General features: G+C 43.9%; 1 protein-coding gene across 4 annotated transcripts in view; it reads left to right on the top strand.

Annotated features, from left to right (window-relative positions):
• arid1ab (AT-rich interactive domain 1Ab) overlaps nt 1–16,573 on the top strand; it is a 113,219-nt gene that overhangs the window by 75,466 nt on the left and 21,180 nt on the right. For all 4 annotated transcript variants that reach the window (XM_080442823.1, XM_080442822.1, XM_080442821.1 and 1 more), the window contains exons 8-14: nt 1,528–1,852; nt 4,376–4,530; nt 5,294–5,406; nt 6,114–6,323; nt 7,359–7,566; nt 13,578–13,710; nt 16,165–16,343. In XM_080442823.1, the coding sequence (XP_080298949.1) occupies nt 1,528–1,852; nt 4,376–4,530; nt 5,294–5,406; nt 6,114–6,323; nt 7,359–7,566; nt 13,578–13,710; nt 16,165–16,343 (1,323 nt within the window). The remainder of the gene's footprint in view (nt 1–1,527; nt 1,853–4,375; nt 4,531–5,293; nt 5,407–6,113; nt 6,324–7,358; nt 7,567–13,577; nt 13,711–16,164; nt 16,344–16,573) is intronic.

Below are 16,573 nucleotides of genomic sequence, written 5' to 3'. Positions count from 1 at the left end.
TTTAGTTTTTTGTCGCATTCCTAAGCCAATAATTTGATGACCGGCGGTGTCTCCGGTAGGAGACACTTTGAGTCTCTACCGGATACATTAGCATCTTTCTGCTCGTAATCAAATTATTGTCTCAGGAATGCGACAAAAACAAAAAAATCTCCATGAATTCAAGGCTTCATGGGGTGTGTAATTGATAGAAAATAAGTACTTTTTTGGGTGAGCTATCCCTTTAAAACCGAAGATGTGATTTTAAGTGTGATCTAATGTTTACCAACACATTTTGTCATGTCAAGTGATTTTTTTTGTACTTTTTCTACAAAAAAAGAGATTTTCAGAAAGAAAAGAAAGGAAAAACAGTATATGTGCAAGCTCACAACGCATCACGATATGTTGTGAGTTTTGAGAGCTCCTGCTTTCACTATTTTTGAAATGTGGCTTAAAGGAGCGTTTCACCCATTTTTAACCTTATCATATAATTGGTCCTCACTAATGTTCATTATAAGATGGCTCCATTTCTGTCTACTCACTCTGCGTCTCATTGGAGGGCTGTGGATAGTTCAGAAACCTGCCTACCAATCACATCATCAGTGGGGATTCCAAAACAAAAGAAACTACAGCCTTTTCTCTTCCTGGAAAGTTAGCATGCTGAAATAGAAGCCATTGTTCTTGCATTAATACAAATCTGAACTGTCCACAGAGCTCCTCTGAGACACAGTAAGTAGACAGAAATGGTGCCATCTTATAATGAACATTAGTGAGGACCAATTATATGAAGATGGGGTTGAAAATGAAGTGTTCCTTTTTAAGTGATTCATCTATTTTTGTTAGTTTGAGTCCCGGGGAGACACCGGATTTCTCTCTTTTTTTTCTGTCTGGAGCTGAAATAACTAAAATGTGTAACTCTACTCTACTGTAAAACTACAACACTGATGATAGTGCTGTCAAACACATCTTTGAAGCTATCTATGAAATAGTTTAATCTGCAACACAATTTAACCCTTTCAATCCGGGAACGCTTCTGTGTCACTTTAGATTTCTTTGGCTAAATAGTAGATCTACAAGCTAGTGCCGCGCTATGAGCTTGTAGATCTGCTATTTTGAAAAAAATAAGAAAAAAACGTGAAAATGTGTGCAAATCTTTGAATATAATATACATTTTTTTATTCAAATCTTTGCTTCTGGAGGTCCCTGGAACAAAATATTTTGAGATGGGAGAGTCTGTGGACAAATGCATATCATTTTGGACAAAAGTTTGAGAACCACTGATATTGTAGCCACATAAGTAAAAAAATAAAATAAAAATGTTAGGATGTAGAAGACATTTATAGAATTCCCAGAAGCAAAGATTTGAGTTAAAAATGTTTCACGATTTTCCAAAGAAATAGCAGATCTCCAAGCTTGTGTATCTGCTATTTTGAATAAGAATAAAATAATGGTTATAGCTAAAAATCGCCTCCGGTCTTAATGGGTTAAAAAAACATTGAAGACCCCCTGGACTAACTTGTTTCTTTCGTATCTCCTATCTCGTCCCCGCAGGTTACCCCAGACAGGCGGGCTACAGCGGCATGCCCCCCAACGCCAACTATAGCGGCGGGCCGGGCATGGCGGGCTCCATGAACCCCGGGATGCCCGGTCAGGGCGGCGGAGGCGGCGGGGGGGCTCCGTACGGGGGCATGCCCCCCGGCAGGATGGGCCCGGGACAGATGGCCCCTCGGGGGCCCTTCGGCCCCGGCATGGGGGGACCCAACATGGCGGGCATGCCGCCTCAGGTGGCGTCGGGCATGTGCCCGCCTCCGGGCATGAACCGGAAGGAAGGAGGCCCCCCCATGCACCACGGACCCTCCAACTCCATACACACCAGGTGGGTGGCCCCGCCCAGTGGTGTAAAGTACATTTACTCGAGTACTGCACTTTTTGGTTTACTTTTTTTCGGTACCTTTTATATCTACTTTACCACATCGCAGAGACAAATGTTGTACTTTTTACTCGGCTACAGTTATTTGAAGCCAATAATTTGATGACCGGCAGCGGTTCTGGTAGGAGACACAAAGAGTCTCCTTTGTGTCTCCTACCGGAATCGCTGCCTACCGGTCCGCTGGTCATCAAATTATTGGCTTAGTAATGCGACAAAAACAAGTCTCCATGGGGTCCGTCTCGATAGAAAAAAATATTTTTTGAGGGTGAACTATCCCTTTAAACATAATTCTGCACATGCCAGCTTGTACAGCTGCTATTTTTTTTACATTTTAGAAAAATCTTGAACATTTTTAATAATTGTGAATTAATGCACTTCCGGGGTCCCCGGCACAGAATATATTTTCAGATGGGGTCTGTGGCCAAATACAATGTAGGCAAAACTGGCCATGAAAATGCTCAATAACTTCGGAATCGATTCCGTCCGATTCCGATTTCTCGACCCCCCCCTCCATCCATACGTGACGCATGACTTCACTTCACGGACCCGCTAGACTCCGGGTGTCAAAAACATTGGAACCGAGTCCGTTTTAGGATCCTCCCCCCCATCCCTAACCGAACAGCCAGCCAGCCAGCCACCTCTGTCAGGGTCTCAACAAGACACCGGGGAGCCGTTACGCGTCAAGGGTCATTCACCCACGGTCGCCTCACAGAATGGAGTTAAGACTCTCTGGAGTCTGGAGAGTTCTGCTTTCATTTCATTGTGGAATAACAAGCGTGAGGTTGTGTGTGTGTGTGTGTGTGTGTGTGTGTGTTTGTGTGTGTGTGTGTGTGTGTGTGTGTGACCCTGAAAAATGCTCGTCTGCCTCGCGTAGGCGGGCTGCGTCATGGTCTGTTTTGTCGCCCGAACGCGCGACACATTACTGACTGGGGGATATTGAAAGTGGAAAACTTGAGGGAGATTGAGAGAGAGCGAGAGATAGAGGGAGGGAGAGAGAGTGAGAGATGTGTTAAAGAAGAGCGATAGAGAGAAAAACAAGCTCTTTAGACGAGTGACTCACATGGGCTTTGGAAGCCACTTGTTCAGCTTGTGCTTGGCAGTGTGTGGAAACATATTGGGGAGGACGGGACTCATCCTCCCTGTGTGGAATTTGAAGCCGTGTGGCCAATGAACGGAACACAACAGAAGTGTGAAAGGGAGGCCTTTTTTAAAAATGGCAAAAAGCCTCTGAGAACTGGAGACAAATTTCCCCACACGGTTTTCTGTTTTTAATGCTAACACAACGTGTGTTTCTTGTCTGTAGAAGCTAGTTGTGTGTCTGGTGTGATGTACATGATAAGGATGCACAATTAGCCCACTTGAACCCTAGACTGCCTACTCTGGGGGAGGGGGCGCAAACATTTGGCGAAAATAGCCTCACAACAAACAGCGCTGCGTCGTGACACATCGTGGGCTTGTAGATCAGCTGTTTTTGGTGAAGATACTCATGCTGCGTTCACACGGGCAGATGCAAAGATACAGTCTACCATTAATTATCAATGGAAGCCAGAGACATGAAGATACAATTTTTTTTATATATATATATTTTTACTCTTAAATTTTTATCCCGCGATTTTGTAACCCTTGTTTTTCACCCGGTGCCAATTTTCTAAGTGATCCTGGACGCTACACTCCCCTCACCAGCCTAGGGAGGCCAGGGCCGAGCTCATGCCTCCTTCAATGCGTGAGAGCCAACTGACCTTCTTGTCACCTGACAGGGGAGAGTTTCCCCGGTAGGATGTAGCGCGTGGAAGGAACACGTTATTCCAACCAGTTCCCTTCCCCTCCATCAGGCCCTCCCCGGCTGTCATGGGGAGGCGTTATAGCGACCAGGATTACTACATGTTTTTGTGAAAAAAGCAACATCTTACGTTTGTAGCTGCTACAAAAGATACAAAGATACAAATTGAAGTTGAGCTGGGTTCAACTTCCAGACACAAAGATACAAAACTACAACTGTAGCTCCACGGATGCACGCTTGATGACGTCAACGACCGTGTTGAGCAACACGGATACAAAGTGACAGAGCGACAAATATGTGGCGTATTTTTGTATCTTTGTATCTGCCCGTGTGAACGCAGCATAGAGTGAAAACAGGAGGGGGAGCCTAGTACAGAACACTGAGGGACTCCAGTCAACTAAGCATAGGGTGTAAGTGGTCAATCGTTCATCATATCGGATATCGGCCAAAATGTCAATATCGTGCATCCCTACTAGTAGTATAATATACCAGGACAGTGGTTCCCAAACTTCTTAATTTCAAGGACATGTGCAATTAGGCCACGGTACCCCGTAACACTCTGATAGTGTCCAAATAGAACCATTCATTTTGGTAACTTACAGATTTTTTTTGTGATATTTGAATGTCGATATATATTGAGTGAAAGCCCATATTGCGACATTGATGATGGTTTGTTTGTCGTTGTCCAGGCCGCCGGGCTACCCCAACATGTCCCATGGGATGGGAGGAGGCTCTCCGTACGGGCCGGGCATGAACAGCATGCAGGGCATGATGAACCAGGGAGCACCCGGGCCCGGACCCGGACCCTTCCCCATGGGGGCTAACATACCAAATAACACCCCAGGTGAGTTACAGCGCCCACCTATGGAGCTAATATACCAAATAAATGACACCCCAGGTATGGAGCTAACATACCAAATAAATGACACCCCAGGTATGGAGCTAACATAACAAATAAATAACACCCCAGGTATGGAGCTAACATAACAAATAAATAACACCCCAGGTATGGAGCTAACATAACAAATAAATAACACCCCAGGTATGGAGCTAACATACCAAATAAATAACAACCCAGGTATGGAGCTAACATACCAAATAAATAACACCCCAGGTATGGAGCTAACATACCAAATAAATAACACCCCAGGTATGGAGCTAACATACCAATGTTAGCTACTGTACCATACCAATTCGCTCAAATTGGCAACCAATCTGCAAATGCATTTTATGTTTATTAATGAGTTGGAGAGTCAGGGAGACCCCTATAGCAATGATTACTATCACGATATAGACCTTTAACATTTTAACAAAAACAACTGTTTTGTTTTAACCAAAACATATCACTTACCCTATCTTTTAATTAGTCAGGTGTAAATATCCGCTGTTGTAACTGACAGCCATCTTTTAATACCATCATAGCAATAAATATACGATGAATTAAAATAATATATAATTGTTGCTGTCACTGGGTAATGTTTTGAGAAACACCTTTTCATAAATATGGCCTCATAAGCGCATGCTGCCCATTTAGTTTCAGTTGACGCGTACCGATATGGTGTTTGTGCACGTTTAAACCCCGCCTCTTTGCTCGGCACCTCCGGCAGGCATGTCTCCCAGTCCGGAGTTCGGCATGGACAAGATGGCCCCCGCCCAGAAGATGAACAACAAGGTGGACTGTACTCCTAAACCTGAGGCCAAAAAGGTACAGACAAAAAAGGTACAGTGAAAACACGATAAGAACTAGTTTGAAGGGTCGAGGTTTCCTTATCGCTTTTGGTCCCAAGTTTTCAATCTCTATTCCAATGGTTCTCAAAGTGTGGTCCAGGGACCCTCATGGTTCCTTGAGGGGGTTCCAAATGGACTCTTACAGGTCAAATTCCATTTGTTATGGACATCCTTGAAATAGTTATTTTCCATGTTCCAGGGGAGGTTTTTCATAGCTTCATTCGATTGACTCAGCTGCAGATTTGAACTTGAAAACAGACGGTTCAAATCTGCTGCTGAACCAATCAAAATGAAGCTTTGAGAAACTTGACCCCGGAACAGGAAATGGGAATTCCACCTTCTCTTCCCCAGCAGAGAAGATTTGTGTTAAGAAATTCCAAATTATTCAACATAAAAAAAAATCAAAAATAGCAGATGTACAAGCTCGCACGAAGTGACGCGCCGTGAGCTTGTGTATCTGCCATTTTTGAATAGCCAACGTATGAAATATGGATAAAGGGGTTCAAATAATTGTGACACTAACGCTAACTAATTTAGCTGGGGACCCCCCGGGAACTCCCTCAAGGAACCCTTAGCGGTCCCCGGAACCCCACTTTGAGAACCACTGCTAATAGATAACAGCATTGATATGGAAAGACATCGCAGTCAGATGTCTCTCAGAACCACTGCTCTTAATCTTCGGACCCCTCCCCCCCTCAGAAGTCGAGCTCGTCCACCACCACCAACGAGAAGATCACGCGGCTGTACGAGCTGGGCCCGGAGCCGGAGAGGAAGATGTGGGTAGACCGCTTCCTGGCCTTCGCCGAGGAGAAGGCCATGGGCATGAACAACTTGCCGGCCGTGGGCCGCAAGCCCCTCGACCTCTTCAGGCTCTACGTGTCCGTCAAAGAGATCGGCGGCCTCACACAGGTCTGTGGGAACATCCTATGTTTTTTTTCTAGAGCCAACCGATATATATCGATTTGGCCAATATATCGGTTTATATTTGATGTTTTTGATTAGGCATGTAACGATTCACTCAACTCACGATACGATTTGAATCACGATACGATTTTTCAAGATTTTTTAAACACAACATTATTTTCCATACATGACAGAAAAATCTTTTTAATTATTAACTGATTCACTGCCAATCACGTAGATCTACGCGAACCTATTTAAAGCCGCCACGTGCCAATCGCGTAGATCTACGTGAACTAATTTTTATTTTATTTATTTTTTCCAATTTGACCCAAAGACCAAGGAGATATGATTTTTCGAAGATCTAGACTCCTATCCACTTCCTTGTTAACTTAAAACTTAAAAATGCTGTATCTCGGCTCCTGAGTACTTTTTTTTTTTCAATGAAAAACTCTGGCACTGGCTAGAAAAATATGAAAATACCTCTGGCAGTTAATGGGTTAATTATCTTGCACAAATCCAGTATTTTTTTTTACAATAAATAAACAAAATTTTACAAAAGTTCTCTTATCCTCTTTTCAATACAGTAGCAAATGACTGAAAAATATTTTTTATTACAATTTGTCTTACACAAATCCAGTATTATTATTATTATTGTGTTTTTTTTTACAATACTGTGTTTTCTCTTGTCCTCTTTTCAATACAGTAGCAAATGACTGAAAACTTTTTTTTTTATTGCTCAAATCTAAAATGACACTGATGCGTTCCCGAGTCTTAATGGGACATAGAGCTATTTAAGACTTAAGGTCCTTACACACCGGGGCGATTTTCTTCATGCGAATAATACGTTTTTTTTAAAAACCTTATAAAGTCAATGCAAGCTTACACACCAGTTTCGCGGAGCGAAAAAAGCGTCTTTTAATTATTCGGAACGAGTCTGAATTTTGCGTATATTCGCATATTCGCCGGTGTGTAACCGCCTTTATTCTTCATTATAACTTATTTCACATTCTGCTTCCTTCACTTTGGTCCGCCCCCGCCCAGGTAAACAAAAACAAGAAGTGGAGAGAGCTGTCCACCAACCTGAACGTGGGCACGTCTAGCAGCGCCGCCAGCTCCCTGAAGAAGCAGTACATCCAATGTCTGTACGCCTTCGAGTGCAAGATCGAGCGGGGCGAGGACCCGCCCCCGGACTTCTTCAACACGGACGCCAACAAGAAGAACACGCCCAAGGTCCAGCCTCCAAGCCCAGGTGAGTGGAGTCTACGAAACATGTTTTTTTTTTTTTTTTGCTGCCAGTAAATTTCTGCAAACCCAGCTAAATGATGGAGAGTTGGTAACGAAATGGACCCTTATATAGATCTTTAACTCTTGAGAGCGTACAATGAAACCAAATGGACCCTTACGGGTCCATTTGGTTTCATTTTACGCTCTCAAGAGTTAAATTATTGTTAAAAATCTGCATTTCTTAATTTACAAGAAGTCCACACAATTAGAGAATGTAGAAGAATTGCTATTTTGATCAACGTTTGCCTGTTGTCTCTCCTACATGGAACCAACATCAATACAGCATGGAATTGTGGACAAATTCTCATCCAACGACAACACAATATTCAAAGTCTTGGGTCTGAGAGTCTAAATCTCATCAAACGGTGGTCTGCGGCTCAAATGCCGAATAAATAATGCACCTTGATATGAAACGGGTTGAAAACCACTGCTGTAAAGGGATCCAAGAGGTTATGCTTACATCGACGACAAGTGTGGTCGCTTTCTACTTCAATGGCCATCTTTGTTTGGGCTGGCATGCTGGAGCTCGAAACCACGTCGCTTAGCGCCACGTTTTGAGCTTGTAGATCTGCTACGTTTGATGCTTTTTGTGCGACGTTGTAGTATGATCAAGTAGGCCGTTAATTCACAAAATAAAAATTGAAATATGGAGATAAGAGGTGCCCGACAAACGATATCCAAAGCACTCCTCCACAAAAAAAACGAACACTTTCCGTGGACATGGAACCTTACACATCCAATTCAAACAGAATGAATGAAAGTATATTATTTCACCGTTTTGGGTCCATCTCTGTCTCCCTTGGGTGCTGCCGTGTGCTTCATCACCTCCTCCGCTCTCTCTCTCTCCCTGCTCCATATAATCTGCCTATAAACCTGCGTATTTTTATTGTATCCTATTAATTGTGATGTTAAAAGGCAATCTCCCGTCGCCGGTCTGTCATCTTCACGTATGAGCCGCCATCCCCCGTAAATCCCAGCTGTTTTGGCCCTCTCTCTCGTGGGCGAAACGTTTCGCTGTAAATCAGCAGTGTTTCCCAACCTGCGGACTTGTCCTTTCCCTGACCGGCGTCAAGCGGTCCCCTGTTTTCATGTTGACGCCCGCGGGACGCCGTTATATTTATATACTGGTGTCGGGCAGAAACCGCTTTCTTTCAAAAGCCCTACTTTATCATACTACAGCGTCACACGAAAGCATCAAAAAGTAGCAGACCTCACGCCGCGTGTCGAGTTTGTGGATCTGCTACTTTTGAATTTGAAAAGTAGGGCATTAAAAGTAAAGGCGGTTACACACCGCCGAATATGCGAATATATGCAAAATTCGGACTCGTTCCGAATAATTAAAAGACGCTTTTTCGCTTCGCCTTTTCACTTTTACGCGCCATGTACGCTACTACGCTTGCATTGACTTTATAAGGTTTTTTAAAAAAAGGTATTATTCGCATGAAAAAATCGCCCCGGTGTGTAAGGACCTTAACAGTTGGCCCGGATGGCTGGCGTAGCGGTCCGGGCACCTAGGCCTGACAGCGCTTCGTGAATTTGAGTCCCGTTCCCGACGAACTTTGCTGCATGTCTCTTTCCATCTCTCTCTTCCCGTTTCCTGTCTGTCTCTACTGTGCAACTATAAATAAAAAGGCCATAAAAGCCCCCCAAAGAATTTTGTCTTACAAAAAAAAAACAGTTTTGGACATATGAGGTTTCCCACCCAACAGAGACGATATATATATATATATATATATATATATATATATATATATATACACACACACACACACACACACACACACACACACATCAGTGTTGTTGATCTTTTGAAATGTTGGTTCACGGGGACAAAACATTCTTACGAAATGCCCGTCGGGCCACAAGTGTGTTGTGGTTGTTGTGTCAGCTGGGAGTGTGTGTCAGTGTGTCAGAGGTGGAGGGGGGTTCCTGAGGGGGCTGGTGGTGAGTCCCCTCCGGAGGGGGTGTTTGTTTTGGAGAGTCATATCACCGGCTGCTTGGCTTTGATGCCAGGAGCAGCCTGCAGCGGTCTCATGCTCTGGCCTCAGACCCACTGTTGATTTAGACAGCACATTTAGATTTAGTTTTAGTCATAGACTTTTCAATACAATTCCATTTAGTTTTTGTCTAGTTTTAGTTGACTGAATGTCATAAGATTATAGTCGACTAAATCTACAGTTGATTTATTAGACTAAAATGTGTCTTGGCGGGCCTTGATGGTGTCGTAATGGTTATGGCAGATTTGTACACTTTGTTGCATGCTGAAAATAGCAGATCTACAAGCCCACAGCGTGTCGCAGCACGACATGTTGTGAGCTTGTAGATCTGCTATTTTCAGAGCGCAACACTCGAGCGCAACCACACTGTCTTTTAGTTCTACTGGATCTCTTCTCCACTAGTCCCTCACTAACATTTTAGTCTAGTTTTTAATTGTGTTGACGAAATTGTCAATGTACTTAGTCTTAGTTATTGTCATCGTAGCTTAGTTTTTATTTAGTTTTCGTCAGTGACAAAAGGTAGTCGACGAAATCGGACGGGGGGGAGTGGGTGGGGGGTAGGCTGGGCAGGTGATGGTGTCATCTCAGGAAGGCTTGGTTTACGTCGTAAAAACCAAGCCTGGCTGAGGGCCGAATAGTCAGACAAATCGTCGCCAGGGCAGTAGCATATTCGATATTGAGTTTATATCAGTTTCTGGCATCCCTAGTTGTGAGCTTGTAAGTCGGCTATTTCCGGAGAGCAACACCCGAGCGCAACTAAGCCTAAATGCCAAATGTCAAAACTTGTCTTTTAGTTCTACTGGATCTCTTCTCCACTAGTCCCTCCCTAACATGTTAGTCTAGTTTTTATTTGTTGATGAAATTGTCAATATATTTAGTAGGGGTGTGCCGATAAACTAATTTCACGATACGATACACAATATTGGGCTCACGATATCGATACGATACGATATATGGCACTTTTTTATCATGAAAATATATGGGGGGGGGGAGCAAATGCAAACAAATACTTCTGTTTTTGCATTATTATTATTGCAAAAAAAAAAACGCAAACCGATACATATCGTCACGAAAACGTATCGTGATATATCGCGGGACGATATATCGACACACCCCTAATATTTAGACATAGTTTTAGTCATCATAGATTTGTTTTTATTTAGTTTTCGTCATGGAAAAGAAGTTAGTCGACGAACATTTTTCTTCATGGTTTTAGTCAACAAAATGAACACTGACGGGTGGATGTTGGTCGTGGTGTGTGTGTGTGTGTGAGGATGGGTGGGTGGGTGGGTGGGTGGATGGTTGGATGTGGCTGGTGTGTGATGTGTGGCCCTGGGCTACAAACATACGGCAACGCTCCCTGGAGATTAGAGCCAGGAAATGATGGATGTGCAGGAAGAGAGGCCTGTGTGCGTGCGTGTGTGTGTGTGTGTGTGTGTGTGTGTGTGTGTGTGTGTGTGTGTGTGTGTGTGTGTGTGTGTGTGTGTGTGTGTGTGTGTGTGTGTGTGTGTGTGTGTGCGTGCAAGTCACACGCTCCATCCTCCCCCCTCTCTCTCTCTCTCTCTTCATCTGTATTTGAGGGAAATCCCTGCCCAAAGGGAGCAGGATGGGGGGTAGCCTGATAGTGTGTGTGTGCAGTGTGCACGCGAGCGTGTGTGTGTGAGAGCCGCGAGCGGGTGATGTGAGAAGATGTGAATAAGTGTGACCTCCCGGTGACCCCCCGGCAGCGTGTGTGTGTGTGTGTGCCAGTTTTTTAATGAATGGAACTGGTGAGTCATGTGAACCCGCTGCTGTGTTGCGTCGTCGTGGCAACCGGTGGCGTTGCTAATGTGCTAATAGCAGTGACAACCTCCTGAGTCCCAGGTTAAAGGATGAGACGCGCACACACACACCCAGTGGTGGAAAGTAACTAAGTACATGTACTCAAGTACTGTACTTAAGTAAAATTTTGAGGTACTTTTACTTTACTGGAGTATTTCTAATTTGCAATACTTTTACTTCTACTGCACTACATCTCAGAGGCAAATATTTTACTTTTACTCCACTACATTTATTTGAAATTTAACTTTAGTTACTAGTTACTTTGTAGATTTTGATTATTATTACAAAACTACTTCAGCCCTATTTAAACTTTGGCAATTTGAAAATAGCCGATCTACAAGCTCACAACGCGTTGTGAGCTTGTAGATCTGTTATTTTCAACTTTTACTTTTGGTAGTTTAAGTACATTTTGATGCCAATACTTATGTACTTTTACTCAAGTACATTTTGAACTCTGGACTTTTACTTTGCATTGCAGTATTGGTACTATTACTTAGGTAAAACATTTTAGTATTTTTTCCACCACTGCACGCACACAAAGACACCACCCAAACAAGACATCAGACACTCTCTCTCTCTCTCTCTCTCTCTCTCTCTCTCTCTCTCTCTCTCTCTCTCTCTCTCTCTCTCTCTCTCTCTCTCTCTCTCTCTCTCTCTCTCTCTCTCTCTCTCTCTCTCTCTCTCTCTCTCTCTCTCTCTCTCTCTCTCTGTGCCCTCTCTCTCTGTGCCCTCTCTCTCTCTCTCTGCCCTCTCTCTCTCTCTTCCTGTCCTATTTGTCTTGATCTCTCTCTCTCTCTCAGTAATCTTGTCACAGCCCAGGATGTTTAGATCATTGTTTTCTCAGTGACTTAGGGCTGGCGGTGGTGGGTGGGTGGGGGTACGGGGTGGTGGAGGTGGTGGTGTGGGGTAAGAGGAATTGGGGGGAGGGTGGGGTGAGGGTGGAGGGGTGTCAGTTTGGCATGCTGTGCGTTGAGCTGAAGGATTCCACGCTGGCTGGCTGTGCTGCTGAAAAGCTGAGCCAGCCAGACACACACACACACACACACACACACACACACACACACACACACAAAAACTGCGCTCAGCGCGCCGGAATGTCTTAATGTTTTTTTTTAGGATTGCCAAAAAAGCAGCGTGGGTTCATTCCAATAGACTGTCGGGTGGAAAGCTTGTATGTCCAAAACCGTTCCTTAAAAAAAAAAATTAAACATAAAAAAAAGAGTGAAAATAGGCGATCTACAAGCTCGCAACGCAACGCCTTCAGACAATGCAGCAGCATCGCGCGCTATTTTCACTACTTTTGTGCGGTACTCTTGCACGGTGAAGTAGGGCGTTGATTTACTAAAAAATCGTAAATAGTTGATGGTGATGCGAGGTTTCTGGCCGACGGCAGAGAGCCCCCAGCGGTGTTCAGGGCCTATCCAACTCCAAGGCTATGTCGCCTCTGTGTGAACTCAACGTTTTTTTCCCCTTTCCATGCGCTCCCCTGGAGTGTGGGAAAACACCGCGTGTTGCGTTTTTTTCCTTGGCTGTCTGTCGGGTGGAAACCTTGTATATAAAAAAACATGTTATTTTCCAATGTAGTTATTTGTTTTAATCACACACTCTTGTTAATGCTTTTCCATCGGTTCGATATTTATAAAAAAAAACATAGACACACTTAACCGCCTTCACTTTCAAAATGTTTAAAGAAACAGCAGATTTACAAGCTTTGGGAGCTTGTAAATCGGCAATTATATTTGCTGCTTTTGCATGTCACTCTAGTCCCTACTAGATTTACACAAAAAAAACATCAAATGTTGGAGATACAAGGTTTCTGCCTGACAGACAATATGCGGTGTGGAATTCTTTGGATTTATCTTTTCTTTTTTGTCCAATTCCTTTTTATTCTCCCGTCCATGGTTTCTAAATTTAGCGTGTGTGTGTGTGTGTGTGTGTATGTGTGTATGTGTGTGTGTGTGTGTGTGTGTGTGTGTGTGTGCCGCTGTTACTTAGATAGACCATAGAGTACTGAGTGACATGCTTATTGTATCATGAAGACATATAACATGATTTTGTGAACGTAACCTCAACTTTATCTTTAATATCTGTGTCCTTGTGTGCTCTCCTTTTATGTGGACGTGAATACATTGTTAAAATGTGTGTGTGTGTCTTCCAGCGGGTTCGGGGTCTCTCCAAGGCCCCCAGACTCCTCAGTCCACCAGTAGCTCCATGGCCGAGGGGGGAGACCTGAAGCCCCCCACCCCGGCCACCACGCCTCACGGCCAGATGACCCCCATGCCCGGCGTCAGGTATGACCCACAGACCTTCTGGAAGTACCCCCCCCCCCAACATGCTCAATAGGCTCTATGCACAGCAGCCATATTGGAAAGAAATTGGGCCTCTTCCATACTTCCTTCACAGGTCTTACCAATTATACTAATTAAGGCTCTGTTCCATTCTGGTCAAACAGAGTCAGAGTGCTACTCTTCTTCACCAGTGGGTCTCAAAGTGTGGTCCAGGGACCCTCATGGTTCCTTGAGAGGGTTCCAAATTGCACCTTACAGTTGTGTAACTCTTGAGAGTGTACACATTTACACTTTCAGAGTTATGGGGGTCCTTGACATTAAAAACGTTTGAAAACCACTGTGCTACACTAAGGGCAGGTACACACTGCAGGAGATTTGGTCCGATATTGCTGTCGCGGACATTTTTTGGCGCTCGCCGACAAAACCTCCCGATCTGACACAGATCGGCCTTTGATCGGCGAGCTAATGCTCGCTCTGTGTGAAAGGTTCCGCGAGACGATGTGGCCGCGATTATCCGCTCTGCGACGGCTTTCCGACCGTTTTCAGATAACTACCATGTTAGATATTCAGCTCTGTCCCAGACAGGACAGCAGACAATATCGTACAGTATGAAAGGTGCTGCGACCACCTTGCAAAGAGATGAACGCTACAGCCAATGAGAGCACATGACATTACAGCACCTGACCACAACAAACAGATCCCCCTCATAGTTACCGTCCAGTCCTGTATTAAGTTAAACATTATTATAAAACAGAATGAGAGTGAGCGAGCATGCTCGAAGGGGGCTGTTTATTTGAGACTATTGCACAGAGATAGAGAGAGAGAAAGACACAGAGAGCGAGCGATGTGTGTGTGTGTGTGTGTGTGTGAGTCGTTGTCTGACTGTCTGTGAGTGTTGCCAGATTTTGCGAGAGAAATAAGCAACCAGGTTTGTGAAAACAAGCCCAACAACTATGAGCACTTTAAGCCTATATACAAATACATTGGATACTTGAAAATAGACGATCTACAAGCTCACGTTGTAGATAGGCTATTTTTAAAGAAGAAATTTCGGGGGGGGGGGGGGGGGGATATTTTCCAAATCCACACAGATCTTGTATGGGGGTCTATGGCACAACATATTTTCAGAAGGGGGAGGCCTGCGCCTCTGCGGACAATTAATTATTATTATTAATTTGGGGGTCCTTGCCATGAAAATGTTTGAGAACAACTGGTTCAAACAATATTAGGAAACAAGGCCAAAAAAGCAACTACACTTTCAAGCAACTTTACAGAAAAACAACCCCAAAGTCGCTTATAATAAGCGGACATGGCAACGCTGTCACTGACTTCAGCGCACTTGACGTGCGAGAGAGAGAGGGAGAGAGAGGGGGAGGGGGAGAGGGAGAGGGAGAGGGAGAGAGGCATATCACGGGATACGTCGATTAAAATGAATTGGAATAAACACAAATGTATGTATTGGGTCTGACTCTGGAGATAGCATCCTAGTGAACTATCCTACAGTGTGTAATCCCTGGTCGGGGATCAATCTATAGTGTGAAAACCACAACGATATATGACAGCCGATTTCAAGAAATAAACTCCTGCAGTGTGTAATGCTTAAAGATCAGATGACCCCCCGACCACTTAAAGGTCCTGCAGTCTGTACCTGCCTTAAATGGAACAGAGTCTTAATTAGTATCATTGGTAACACCTGTGAAGGAAGTTAGGAAGAAGCTGTTGTGCATAGAGCCTATACTAATGTTTAGATCATTATGGATGCTGAATCCCCCAAACATGGACAACAATCCAGTAAAAGTATATATTAACACCCAAACGTTTCTGTCCCAAAACGTTCATTGCCGAAACGTTTGTGCAATAATGGATATTTATTTTATTTTGTTTACAAGTACGATATTCTCCATTGATCGGGGGGTGGGGGGGAGAGGCATTTCCATGACCATATACTGTATTTGTACATACAGTATCTGTCAAAAGGATAAAATACAAAAGAAAAGCTTGAGAGCTTATTTCCATTGTGGTTCTTTGAGGGAAAATACAAGGTTCAAGGTTGTGCTTTATTGTTACATCTTTTGTACAGGTACATAAGAGTAAAAACTCCTTCAGACAATGCAGCAGCATGGGTAATGATAATAATAAAAGGGTAAAGAGAGTGCAAAAAGAGCATAAAAAGAGAACATCAGCGTATGTACATGTGAATATGATCTTGGTGTACATACACCCAACAGCATTTTAGCCACCACATTACTTTACAAATTACTTAACTGAGTGCCTTGTGTTTTGGAGGAGGTGGGGGTACCAGAAACAAAACAAAAATAATAACATTTATACAATTTCAACATACTAGACAAGTAAAATAAGAAAGAACAGTTACTGTAAATGGAACCTGTTACAGGTCAAGTGGTTATGGTCGGTTATAATGTGTCCTAACTCGTGTCCTGTGTTGGGGGGGTCTAGGAGTAGTGTGAATCTGCAGGACCCCTTCGCTGACGGCGGAGACCCCGCGTTCTCCAGGAGGAACGCCATGACGCCCAACTCCCAGGGGGGCTTCCAGCCCGGCATGGGCGGTCCCGACATGATGGGCCGCATGGGGCCCTACGAGCCCAGCAAAGACCCCTTCGGTGGCATGAGGAAAGGTGAGCCAAACGGTGTCTGCGAAGGCGTTGGAAAGCATCTCCTGACCAGTGGTGGAAGAAGTACTCGGACATTTTGCTTAAGTAAAAGTAGCAATACCATAACATAAAAAATACTCTGTTACAAGTAAAAGGCCTGTGTTCAAAATGATACTTGAGTAAAAGTACAAAAGTATTGGCATCAAAATATACTTAAAGTACCAAAAGTAAAAGTACTAAAATGTTTGAAAATA

The sequence above is a fragment of the Gymnoscopelus braueri genome (genome assembly GCF_963280865.1).
Source record: "Gymnoscopelus braueri genome assembly, chromosome: 11".
Taxonomy (NCBI): domain Eukaryota; kingdom Metazoa; phylum Chordata; class Actinopteri; order Myctophiformes; family Myctophidae; genus Gymnoscopelus; species Gymnoscopelus braueri.
The sequence above is the reverse complement of the archived record's forward strand: the minus strand, read 5'-3'. Positions and strand labels throughout refer to the sequence as shown.